Genomic DNA, 11563 nt, shown 5'->3' with positions numbered 1-11563 from the left:
CCAGCGCCCGCGCGCGGCCGAGGCGGGCCCGACTCCCCGGCCGGCCCCGCCCCCCGGGACCGACCCGCGGGTTAGGGAGCGTCGGCACTTCCGCGCCCGTCGGTCCTGCGGGCGGGCGCCCGGCCTTTTGTACGGGGCCAGCTCATTGGGCGGCTTCGAAGGACGCCCCGCCCAGGGCCCGGTGCCGGCCAATAGCGAGGGGTTTCACAGGGCGCCGCACTCGGGGGAGCGTCACCGTCCTGCGACGCTGCGGGGATCCTTAGGCCTCAGTGCTCTTTGCCCCCCGGCCCCGGGCCCTACCCCCCAGAAGACCCCCGGGGCCCCTGCCCGGAGCGCGGAGCGCGGGGCATCCGGGGAGCCCTCGGGGATCTCGGCCTCCCCCGGCCCCCGCGGCCGGCCGGCGTGTCCTCGAGTGGGCGCACGCCTCGCGAAGGGGAGTTTGCAGACGCTCCCTCACTCCGGGGACGCGGCTCCTTTAAGGGCGCAGGTGTCCGGGGCGCCGCCTGACTGAAAAGTCGGCCCCCGGCCGGGCTCCCCGGCCGGGCCCGGGGCGCGGGCGCGCGGCGGCGCGGGCGGCGCGGGCGGCGCGGGCGGCGCGGGCGGCGCGCGGCGGCGCGGGCGGCGCGGGGCGCGCGGCGGCGGCGGCGGCGGCGGCGGCGCGCGGGGCAGGCGCGCGGCGGGCCGCCCCTGCTAGGCCCCGCCCGCCGGGGTCCTCGGGGCGCTCGGGCTGCGCGCGGAGCGGGCTCCGGAGGGAAGTCCCGAGACAAAGGAGCGCCGCCGCCGCCGCCCTGTCCGCGCGCCTGCCGGGCCGTGGCCGCCGAGGTGAGCGCGGCGGCGGCGGCGCGCGGGCGGCGGCGGGGCCGGGCGCGGGCGGGGGGCGGCCGGGCGCGGTCCCCCGCGGCCGGGCGGGGCCGCGGCTGCGCCGGCGCTGGCGCCGGGCCCGGGCCCGGGCCGGGTCCGCCGGGGCCCCCGCGCCGGGCGGGGAGCGGGGCGCGGGCCCGGCGCCGACCTGGGCGCGGCCCGGGGGGCGCGGGCGGGGCGCGGGGGCCGGCGGCGGCGGCGGGATCGCGGCCCCGGCCCCGGGCCGCGGCCGGGCGAGGGGACGCGCCTGCGGGGCCCGGGGGCCCGGAGCCGGGGCCGGGCGGCGGCCGGGGGCGGGGCGGGGCGCGCGGGCCCCCCTTGCGGAGCCGCGCGCGGGCCCCTGGGGTGCCCCCGGCCCCCGCGGCTCCAGGCGGAGGTGAATGAGGGGCCGCCCCCGGCTCCCCGGGGCGCCCCCGAGGCTTTTGGTGCCCGCGGGGCCGCCAGCTGGCCCTGCCTCCCAGGGGCGCCCGCGGCGGGGCTGGCCGGGCCCGCGGGCAGGTGGCCCTCAGCGTCCTCCTGCCCAGACTGCGGCCCCGGCCTCGGTGTCCAGCGCGGCCTCCCCTGCCTCCTGGTCTCGGCCACCCAGCGCTCCCGCCAGCTCCCGTCTGCTCCGCTCTGCCCTGGCGCGGGGGCCTGGGCCCCACTCGGGACCTGGTAGGAGGGCAGGGGTGCCCCGGGGCAGTCTGGGGTGCGGAGGCCTCGTGCAGGGGCAGAACCTTGGGCGGCAGCTCCTGCCCGACCCTGTTAGGCCAGAGGAGCCTGCGGCGGCCCCTTCCTGGTCCTCCCCGCAGGCTGGTAGCTCCGGCTCCCCTGCCCCAGGGCAGCCTGGCTTGGGTGTCCCCCTCCCCAGAAGGGAGGAACCTGGGGGGGGGCCCTCCCCATTACCGCCTTCACCTGGCGCTGGGCAAGGGGAGGGCCTGTGGCCACTCCCTCACCTGAGGCCTGGGGTCGGCCTCCCAGCGCAGACGGGCTTTTCTCGAGAGGTGCCCCTCGGGAGGGCCTGGACCTTGGGGTCTCGTCCCCGTTTCCTGAACCCGGGCTCTAGGTGGGTCTGGGCACCGTCCTGCCTCTGACCCCACAGTTCCTCGGACAGAGTGGGGGGAGGGCCATGGGAGCAGGACAGGACTTGGGGGGGGGGGCTGCAGAGCAGGAGCACCGCCCACCCGATGCCCATGCAGCCCCCATCCATTGGGGTCGCTTCTCAGGCACGTTCTGCAGGGTTCCCCTTTCACCTCCTAGATGGTATGGTTCTGGGGGGGGCGGGCTGGCACACGGGGTGGCGGCCACAGGGCGGTCTTTCCAGTCCCCAGACCCAGCCGGCAGCGGCTGCCTGTGTTGCGGGCACCTCGGTGCTGGGCAGAGGGGTGGCCGCTGCCCTTCAGGCTGCCGGTCACCACTCAAGGGATCGCCCACCCCCATCAGCACGATGGCCACTCCTGCAGGACAGGACAGGGCTGGGCCGGCCACTGGGGGAGGGCTTGGCAGTGCCCCTCTGTGCAGCTGCCCGCAGGGGGCAGTCTCTGAACCCTACTGGCCCTTAACAGTGCCTCCCCCAGAATAAGTGGCGGTGGGGCCTTGGGCTCTGGGCTAGCTGTGGGGTCGGGGGTCTGGGCGCAGCCTGTGGACCTCCCTGCCAGGCCCTTCCCCGCTCTCCCCCGTGTGAACGGGGGTGTCTTCCTGCCCGGCTGACACATAGTCCTGCCGCCAAGCTGGGGCTCCCAGTGCCCTGCAGCCCTGCCCAGCGGAGAGAGCCGCCACCGCTACCCTGCGGGCTGTCCTGGAGCCCGGGGTGCGGGGGAGCCCCTCACGGCTCTGCCCTCTCCCCCAGGGACCTGCCGAACATGTCGGGGATCGCCCTCAGCAGACTCGCCCAGGAGAGGAAGGCCTGGAGGAAGGACCACCCCTTTGTAAGGCGGCGCCCCAGGAGGGTGAGCGGGCGGGCGGGCGCCACAGGGCACTGACGGCGTGTCCCTGCAGGGCTTCGTGGCCGTGCCCACCAAGAACCCCGACGGCACCATGAACCTTATGAACTGGGAATGCGCCATCCCGGGCAAGAAGGGGGTAAGGCTGCCGGCCTGGGGGGGCCGAGGGAGCGCGGGCGCGAGTCTGGACGCCTCGGAGCTCAGCTGTGGCGCTTCGGGGGGCCGGGGCTGCCCCATCTGCCCTGCTGAGGCCCGCGCGCACCGGCCTTGCAGGGCCGCCCCCGGCGGGGTGCTGGGGTCCCCGGGCCGGGCCGCTGGCCTTCCCCGAAGCCCTGCCGCTCCGGGGCGCTGGGCTCAGCCGCGCTTGGTCCCGCAGACCCCGTGGGAAGGCGGCCTGTTCAAGCTGCGCATGCTCTTCAAAGACGACTACCCGTCCTCGCCGCCCAAGTGTGAGTAGCCGCGGGGCCTGCGGGGCGCCGGCGTGTCTGGGGGGCAGCGGGCGGGCGTCCCTGGGCGCCGAGGGGGGCTGCGGTCACCGCAGCCAGGTGGGGTCGGGGCGGCGCGGCTCCCGTGAGGCCGGCCGGGTGCGGGCAGGGCTGCGCGAGGGCGGTCGGGGAGGCGGGCGGCGCGGGCGGCGGGCGCGGCGGCTCCCGCGGGATTCTGGCGGGCGGGCGCGGAGCCCGTCCCGTGGGGCGGCGCTGCCTCTGGGCGGGCAGGGCCTGGCGTCCCCAGACGGCGCCGGGGCGGGCAGCGGAGTTGGGGGGGGGCTCACAGGAGCCCAGCCGAGCTCCACTGCGGGGCGGGTGGGGGGGTGGGGGGTGCGCCCTTGCCGAGAGGGCAGGGGAAGTTCACGCTCTGGAGTTGGGCTCTCGAGGCGTGAGGCTGGATGGGCGGGGGGCGCTTGGGGGTGACGCGAGGGGGTGCGGGGCCGCCGGGCAGAGCGCGCCTGCTTGCTGGGGCAGGTGGGGGGGGCTGGCGAGCGCGGGCAGGAGCCGGGGCCACCTGAGGCGTCCGCTGCGGGGCGGGAAGGCGGTGGGGAGGCCAGGCCTCGAAGCGGGTGCCGTCGACGCGCCCCTTCGGACTCGGGGGCCTCCTGGGGCGTTGCGGGGTCCAGGGTCTCAGCGCGGTGGGCCCCAGCCCGGGCAGCTCTCCCGCCCCCCGCGTCGTGGGCTACAGGCCTGTCCTGGTTTCTCTCCGACCAAACTTGCCCTCCGAGGCAGGCGCGCGGGTGCGAGCCCGGCGGGTGACCAGGACGGCCCCTGGGAAGCGGCCCCTGGGGGCCGGGCGAGGCGCAGGCCCTGCAGCCGCCCGACCGCCGCCCTGTCCTCGGCACAGGTAAATTCGAGCCACCGCTCTTCCACCCCAACGTGTACCCCTCGGGCACCGTGTGCCTGTCCATCCTCGAGGAGGACAAGGACTGGAGACCCGCCATCACCATCAAGCAGGTACGCGCCGCCGCCCGGCCGGGCCCCGCGGGCGCGGGGAGCAGCCGGCCCAGCCCGCCCGTGTGTCTCCGCAGATCCTGCTGGGCATCCAGGAGCTCCTGAACGAGCCCAACATCCAGGACCCCGCGCAGGCTGAGGCCTACACCATCTACTGGTGAGCAGCGCCGGCGGGGCCGGGGGCCGGGGGCCGGGGGGGGGCGGCATGCCGGCCGCCTGTCCTGGCGGGCCGTGGTGTGCCCGGGAGCCCGCAGCGCTGCCGGCCTGGCGCCGGCCCAGGGTCCCCATCACGGCCCGTGTGCACCGTCTGCAGGGGGACCTGGAGTGGCCTGCGGCCGGGTTGGGCTCCGACCCACGCTCCCGGCCTGGAGGCCCTTTGGGGGGAGAGGAGCAAGTGAACTTGGGCCTGACCCCGCGGCCCTGTGTCTGGTCCCCGCCTGCTGGGGCAGGGGTCAGGGACAGCCGACCGTCCTGGAGGGGCTGCGTGCGGCCTCTGCTGGCCCTGGTGTGGCCTCGCTCGTGGCCTGCAGCTCCACGCAGCCCGTCCCTGGCCGGACCTGGAAAGGTGCCTGTGAGGGGCTGGACGCTTCGGGCCTCGCTTCTCCAGAAGGGCCGGGCTGGGTCAGGACCCCTTCAGCCTGGGGTCTGGCGACCCGACGCCTCCGGGCTCCCGTGGGCCCCTGGGTTGGCATGCCTGGCACCAGGTTCGGCGCAGGGCAGGCTCCTGCCCCTTGGTGCAGCGCAGCGGCCTCCCCGGGGGGGCAGATGGAGGCCCAGGCGCCGAGCCCGTTGACCTCACTGGGGCGGCCTCTGCGGGCGCCTTCATCCCTCTGGCCTGGGAGCTCCCGTGGGGCCTGGGCCGGGCTGCACGCGGGTCCCAGACTCACAGCGGCCCCGGCCGGAGGACCCGCTCGCGTCCCCAGGCCCCCGAGCCGCACAGGCAGCGCCGGCCTCCCCGGGGCCCGCGCCGTCCCCAAGGGGGGCCCTGGGGAGCTGCGAGGCTTGTGTGTCAGGCGAGCGCGGGGCGGGCCGAGCCGGCCTGTCCGAAGCAGCGGCCCCCAGCCCGGGCCCGGCGCGGCGGGCGGGCGCGCCCCTAACGCTCTCCCTTGGCCCCCCAGCCAGAACAGAGTGGAGTACGAGAAGAGAGTTCGCGCGCAGGCCAAGAAGTTCGCGCCTTCATAAGCGGCGGCGGCGCGTGGCAGGAAGGGATTGGTTTGGCAAGAACTTGTTTACACACTCGGCAGACCTGAGGCTGCTCTGCGCGGCCGCCGGCCCCCTGGGCGGGCGGCGTCTCCGGCGCCGTCCAGCCGCCGCGACGCCCGCTTTTCATACAGGGTCTCTTCCTTCCGTCTTTTGTATTTTTGATTGTTCTGTAAAACTTGCTTTTATTTTAATATTGATGTCAGTATTTCCACTGCTGTAAACGATAAACTTTTCTACCTGGATGAGCCGTGGACGCAGGCATGCTCCCGCCGCCGCCGGGCCTGGGCCGCGCCGCTTCGAGCGTCCGATCCAAAGTCGCCGCATCGTTCGCGCCACCTCCTCTGTGCTTCTCTGGCGTTTGTCTGTGTTGCTGTTTAGAGTAAATAAACTGTTTCTATGAAGGTCTCTGTTGCGTATCGTCATTGGCGGCCGGCGGCGGCCGGCTGCGCCCGCCCTGCCGGCCCGGACGGCGCCAGACCTCGCCTCGCAGCGCGTCCCGTGGGCCCAGCCCAGGGAGGACCCACGCCCGCCCGCCGGCCGGCCTCCGCACGGGCCCGCCCCGACGCCCAGCTGCTCCTGGAAGAGCCGCCGGCGCTGCGTGGAGACGAAGGAGCAGAGGGACAGGCCGGGTCCTGGCCCGCGCGGCCAGCCCCACCCTGGACTGGCTGTTGGGACGGACTGTGTGGACGCGCCCGGAGCGGGCACCTGCAGCCGGCCCGGAGAGGGCGACGGGCGGGCGGGCGGGCGGGCACCGGGGCCTCCCAGGATGTCTTACTTTGTATCGATCGACGCCCGCCTAGTTTAGCTGCCCCCGTTCGGGCTTGATGTATGTGGAGATCCGTGTATTTCCTAGTCCGAGCATTCCACAGCGCCCGGCGCTTCCGGCACGTCGTCGTGACTTCGGCTCCTGAGATGTCCTTCTGCGCCCGCCCCTGGCTTAGCAGACACGCGGCTCCTGTAACACGAGCACCGGGGAGCGGGGTGCCGCCTGCCGTGCGGGGCAGCCCTGCCGGGCTGGGACCAGCCGCTGTACCCCAGAAGCCTGCAATTAAAGCATTTCCACGAGCCGTCGCCTCCAGTCCTTTCGCGCCTCCAGCCTGGGCCCTCGGGGCTGGGTCAGCTGCTGCCCCACTGAGCCCGGGCGTGTCCCTGGCAGCCCGCCCTCCCTGCTGGGCCAGGTGTCCACACCGAGGTGGCTGCCCTTCCCGGGTCCTCGAGCCCTGGGGTGCTGTTCCCAGGGCCGTCTCCCAGCCCCTGGGGCTCAGGTGGCAGTGGACACAGCTGCAGGACCCACTCGCTTCCCCTCACTGTCCAGCCGGAGCCAGCCCCGCATCCTCAGTCCTGCCCACTGCGTGTGGCCGCCTCCAGCGCTGACCTGGCAGAGGCCCGCCCGCCAGCAGCAGCCCAGGGGCAGCCTCCAGTTTGAGGTTGCCATGGCAACACATCCCCAGGTTGGAGGGCCTGAGCACTGCTTGGGCTGGCTGGAAGCGGTCTGAGCTGGCTCCATCCAGCAGGGAGGGGCCAGCAGGGCTGGGCTGGATGGACCCCCAGCTGGCTGGGACTGAGTCTGGGTGAGGCCTCCGACTGGCCCATCTGTGGGGAGGGGGCCCAGGACCTGGCGCAGCCACAGCCGGAGGGAACTGGACCCCGGCCCCGACCTGAGGATGCTCCTGGCGTTGGGCATTTTCGCTGATGGGCCTGGCCCTGTCCTGCTTGGGCCCTGCCCCCGAGGGGACCCTCCTGAAGAGAGGGGCCTCATACACCCACCCCTCGGCCAGAAGCTTGTGACAGGCCCAATGGACAGCCCTGGGCAGCCAGGCTGCCCGGCCTCATGGAAGCCAGCAGAGCCCTGGCACTCTGGGGTTCTGCCCCTCCTTCCCGCCCCGCCCCGGCCCTGCTGGTGGCACAGACGGGCAGATACCAGCAGCCTTAGGGACCCTGGCCTGGGCCTGCCCTCTGCCGGGTGCTGGTGCTGTCTGACTGGGAGGCTGGGCCTGCAATTCCCAGGGCTGCCACCCGAGGGCAGTGGTGCTGCTTGGGCGCAGGACCTAGCCACAGCCCTCACCCCTGCGCTGAGGAGGACGTCCCCCCACCTGCCAGACCCTTCCCAGCCCAGGGGCGTGAACCCCCCAGCCCACCAGCCCACCAGGCCCACAGCCCTGACCCCCGCCAGGCAGGTGCCCTGTGCTGTAATAGGACCGAGAGGCGTGTGCTCTGCACGGCCGCCCCCACCCTGTCACGGTGGCTGCCTCAGTCTCAACCGCATGGGGCCGGGCCGGCAGCACCAGCAGGGGCGGCTGCCCTGGCCCTCCGTTGTGGGGCAGCAGGAGCCCTGGAGGCCAGAGGCCACCCCAGCATGGTCACTGCTGCGATCTTCACTTTACAAATTGGGGAAACTGAGGCCTGAGGCAGTGGAGGGGTGTGAGGTGCAACCCAGGGAGCGGCTTCATTCTCCTGACAGCTGGGGAGGAAGGAGCAGGGCAGGCAGGCCCCGGCTCACTGGCAGGCAGGGCTCTCGTGGAGGCAGGGGCCCTGGGGAAACTGAGGAGCAGGACGGGGCGCGGCACCAGCCTGCTGTCGTGGGGCCCTGGATGGGCTCTTCCCCTACCTGGGCCTCAGTACCCCTCTCCAGGTAAAGGACTGTCCTGCCTGGCCGGCTTCGGGGTTAGTCTTCACACCTGCCCTGGCCGGGCCCTGGTCCCCGGGGGCCTGAGCAGCAGCACCCCCAGGCAGCCGCCCTCCCCACTTCCTGTTGACAGCAGCTGCAGTCTCATCTCTGCACCCCAAACTCATTATCATCACCATGGCAACCAGCCCTGTTTGTTCAACAGGTTGGCACAACCTGACGCAAGACTGCAGGGCCAGGCCCAGGGGCGCTGGCCAGAGCCCGGCGGGAGCCCAGGGCCGGTCAAGGGCCGGACAGGGCCGAGACCGCCCTGCCCGCCCCTCCCCACCGCGCCTGCTGCATTTCCTGGAGCCCCCACCCCTGGCCTGGCTGGGCTGGTCCGGCGCCGCGAGCCCGGGCTGAGCTGACCCAGGTGGGGCTGGGTGTGGGTGCTTGTCAGCCAGAAGCCGCACAGGCGGTGCCTGGCAGGGGGCGGCTGGCGCCGGCGCAGGAGAAGCCAGCTGGTGCTGGCCAGGTGCCGGCCTGCTGCCCCCACCCGCGAGCCCCGCGGGGCGTGCTGGGCGCCTGGCCAGGCTCGGGTGCCCTCTGCACCTGCTCCGTGCAGGAGCCCGTCTGGCCTTGGGGCCTCCCCTCAGCTCAGCTGACCGCTGGCCTCGCCCAGCCGGCCGGCCTTGCCCGTAGCCGAACCGGTCAGTCCCCCACGCTGCCCGGAGGCCCGCTGGCCAGGACAGCCAGGCCCTTGGGGATGGAAACATCCAAACCACCCTGACCCTCCAGGTGAAGGGTCCGGGGAGGGCCCAGCAGGGCCACCAAAGGCCCGTGGGGACCCAGGGAGCCGTGAGCCCGGGACGAGCCTGGACCCCGGACTCAGGGTCTCCGCTGCAGCACAGGCCTCCTGGCCTCGGCTCGTGAGAGGCGGGGGCAGGTGCAGGGCACCCAGGCTGTGGCTCCGGGGGGCCTGCCCGGGCGGGGCGGGCCAGGGGCCCACCTGGGCTTCCCTGTCTCACCTGCGCTGTGGGCACCACGGGCAGTCAGGCTTGGCTAGGGGGAGGCCTGCCCCTGGGGGGCGCTCCCTCCCTCCTGCCCGCCCCCCGGCCCGGCCGAGGTCCCCAGGCAGCTGCCCGAGGCAGGGGCAGCGCGGGGCGGCGACGGGGGCGGGGCCCGGCCTTGCGGGAGGCCGGCTGGGCGCCCTCGTGCCGGCGCAGCGAGCCCGGCTTGCGGGGGCTCAGGGGCTCAGGGCTGGGGGCCGAGGACCCTCCGGGCCGAGCCTGCTGCCCGCCCCGCCCAGCTGCGGGTGCCCGACGGGCGAGCGCCGCGGCCCGGATCCCGGCCCTCCTGGGGGGCGGCCGGGGCTGCAGGTGCCCGCCGGCCCCAAGGGGGGGACGGGGCGGAGCGAGCAGCCCGGCGCCGCCCCCGCGCGCCCCCCGCCCGCCGCGCCGCGGAGCTCGGCCGCCCAGTCGTCGGCGCGCGCGGCTGCGAGCGGCCGCTGTCCCCGGCGCCCCGGACCCCGCGCCGGCCGCGGTGAGTGGCGCCGTCGAGGCGCGGCCGGCCCCGCTCGGGCGCCGGACACCGGGCGCCGCGCCTCCCGCGGCCCGGCGAGGGGGCGGCGGAGGGCGCGGGAGGCTCGGGCCGCGCCCCTCCCCGCCCGGACGCGGGGACCCCGGGGGGCGGGGGCCGGGGAGTCGCGCAGGGAGCGCGGGGCAGGGGGTGCGGGGCATCGGCGGCCCCGCCCCGCCCGTCCAGCGCCCCCCAGAAGGCGCAGGTGACCCCGCGGAGGCCCGAGACGCCAGACACGCGCCACGGGGTTTCCCAGGCCACCCCTCGAGATGCCCCGATGTCCGCGCCCCCTGCCCGCCGGGCCCCCTCCGTCTCTGCAAACCCGCCCGCCCTCAGCCCCTCCCCGAAACACGCCCCCGGCCCTGCACCCCGCCCGGCGGCCAGAGCGCGGCAGAGCCGGGGGAACCCCGGCTGCGGGGACCACAGCCCGCCCCTGGAGAGGGGTGGCCGGGAGGGGTCCCCAAGAGCAGTCGGGGGAGGAGCCGGGAGGGGCCGGGAGGAAGGCCGCCCTGGGGACCCCTCGCCCTGCTTCACCCACTCTGGCCCCTCAGACCTGGCAGAGCGCCCGGCGCTCCCTGGGCATGAGCCTCGGGGGCAGCGCTGGGCCTGCCAGGTGACCCTCAGGGGGCCCGGCCACAGCTGTGGACAGAGCGGCGCTGTCTGGGCGTCCACGAGCCCGCGAGGGCTGGTGGGGGCAGGGTAGGGAGAGGGGGGCCCGCCACACCCCACACCCGAGCGGGTAGGGCCGGGCTTGGGGTCAGACGCCCCAGGCGCCCCGCGCTGCCTGCGCTGACTTGGCGCCCGGCCCCGCCGCCCCCCAGCGGGGCCCCCGGGGCAGGGGCCGGGCGGGGCGGGGCCCAGGACTCCCAGGGACACGGAGGCGCTGCCGGGCACCCGCGGGGCGCTGCCCTCCCGGACGCGGCCTCGGCCCAGGCTGGGGAGCAGCAGCCGGCAGGGCGCCCGGGCGCTGGACCCCGGAGCCCGCGACGAGCCGGACGCCAGTCCTCGGGCCGGAGCCAGAGACCTGGACGCCGCGGCCCCGGGCCCCGCGGGCCGCCCCCAACGGCGCTGCCCACAGCGGCCGGCGCGGGGCCGCAGCTCCTGCGTCACGTCTGTCCGTGGGAGCGAGCCCGGCCGCGCCGGCTGCGCTGGCGTTGCCCTGGCAACAGCTCGAGGCTCCGCTCCCCTGGCTCTGGGGGCTCCGCTGGAGGGGGCGGGGCCTGCGCCTCCAGCCCCGGAGGGGGCGCTGCGGGGCCTGATGCCCCCCAGGCGGCCCCTCCTGTCCAGGGAGCCCTGCGGGCCCAGCACCCCCTGGCTCCCGCGCCGCGGCTCATCCCGGCCGGATGAGGTCTGGGGGTGACCTGAGCTGGGGGGCACGGACTGGGGAGGCCACCGAGCTGGACACGACAGACCCGGGTGGGGCAGCGCTGCTCACACAGAGCCTGGTGCCCGGGAAGGCCCGCCTGCTGGCCGGGGGGCGGCGGCCCGAGAGGAGGCAGCGGAGGCTGGAGGAGACGGGCCGGCGGGGGCGGGCGGCGCCCCCACCAGCCCCTGGGAGATTTGGGGCAAGGATCAGGCTCCGGGGACTCCTCATGTCCCGCCCGTCAGATGGAGGCCTGTGGCCGGCGGCCGGCCCCGAGTTCCGGGGGAGGCCTGGGCCCCAGCGGCTCAGCCGCCTCTGCCTGGGGGACAGAGGCCCCCGCACTAGGCTGGGAGAGGGGCTGGGACAGAGGCCTCTCCCCAGGCAGCGGGAGCCGAGGGAGGGGCGGTTGGGGATGTCCGGAGCGCCCGGCCCAGCCGGACAGGCAGGGGGCCTGTCACCCCGAGGTGTCCACACCAGATCCCGGCTCCAGCCCCCGGCCGCGGCCCCGGTCGCTCGGGGGACGCCGCGGAGCCCGGTCCCGCAGCCTGGCCGGGGTCCCGGTGACACGGCTCTCCGCGCAGGCCCCGCC

General features: G+C 75.7%; 1 protein-coding gene across 1 annotated transcript; it reads left to right on the top strand.

Annotated features, from left to right (window-relative positions):
* Positions 1-2702: 2702 nt before the first annotated feature.
* Positions 2703-5527, top strand: UBE2I (ubiquitin conjugating enzyme E2 I; the record flags this gene model as incomplete). Its single annotated transcript, XM_084249389.1, has 6 exons — positions 2703-2768; positions 2839-2922; positions 3160-3232; positions 4119-4228; positions 4303-4382; positions 5344-5527. The coding sequence occupies 6 exons, from the start codon at positions 2703-2705 to the stop codon at positions 5405-5407; spliced, it is 477 nt and encodes a 158-aa protein (XP_084105515.1). The 3' UTR covers positions 5408-5527.
* Positions 5528-11563: the final 6036 nt, after the last annotated feature.

The sequence above is a fragment of the Talpa europaea genome (assembly GCF_964194135.1).
Source record: "Talpa europaea genome assembly, chromosome: 12".
In the NCBI taxonomy this organism is placed as follows: Eukaryota; Metazoa; Chordata; class Mammalia; order Eulipotyphla; family Talpidae; genus Talpa; species Talpa europaea.
Note: the sequence above shows the minus strand (reverse complement) of the source record. Positions and strands in the feature narration are given on the sequence as shown.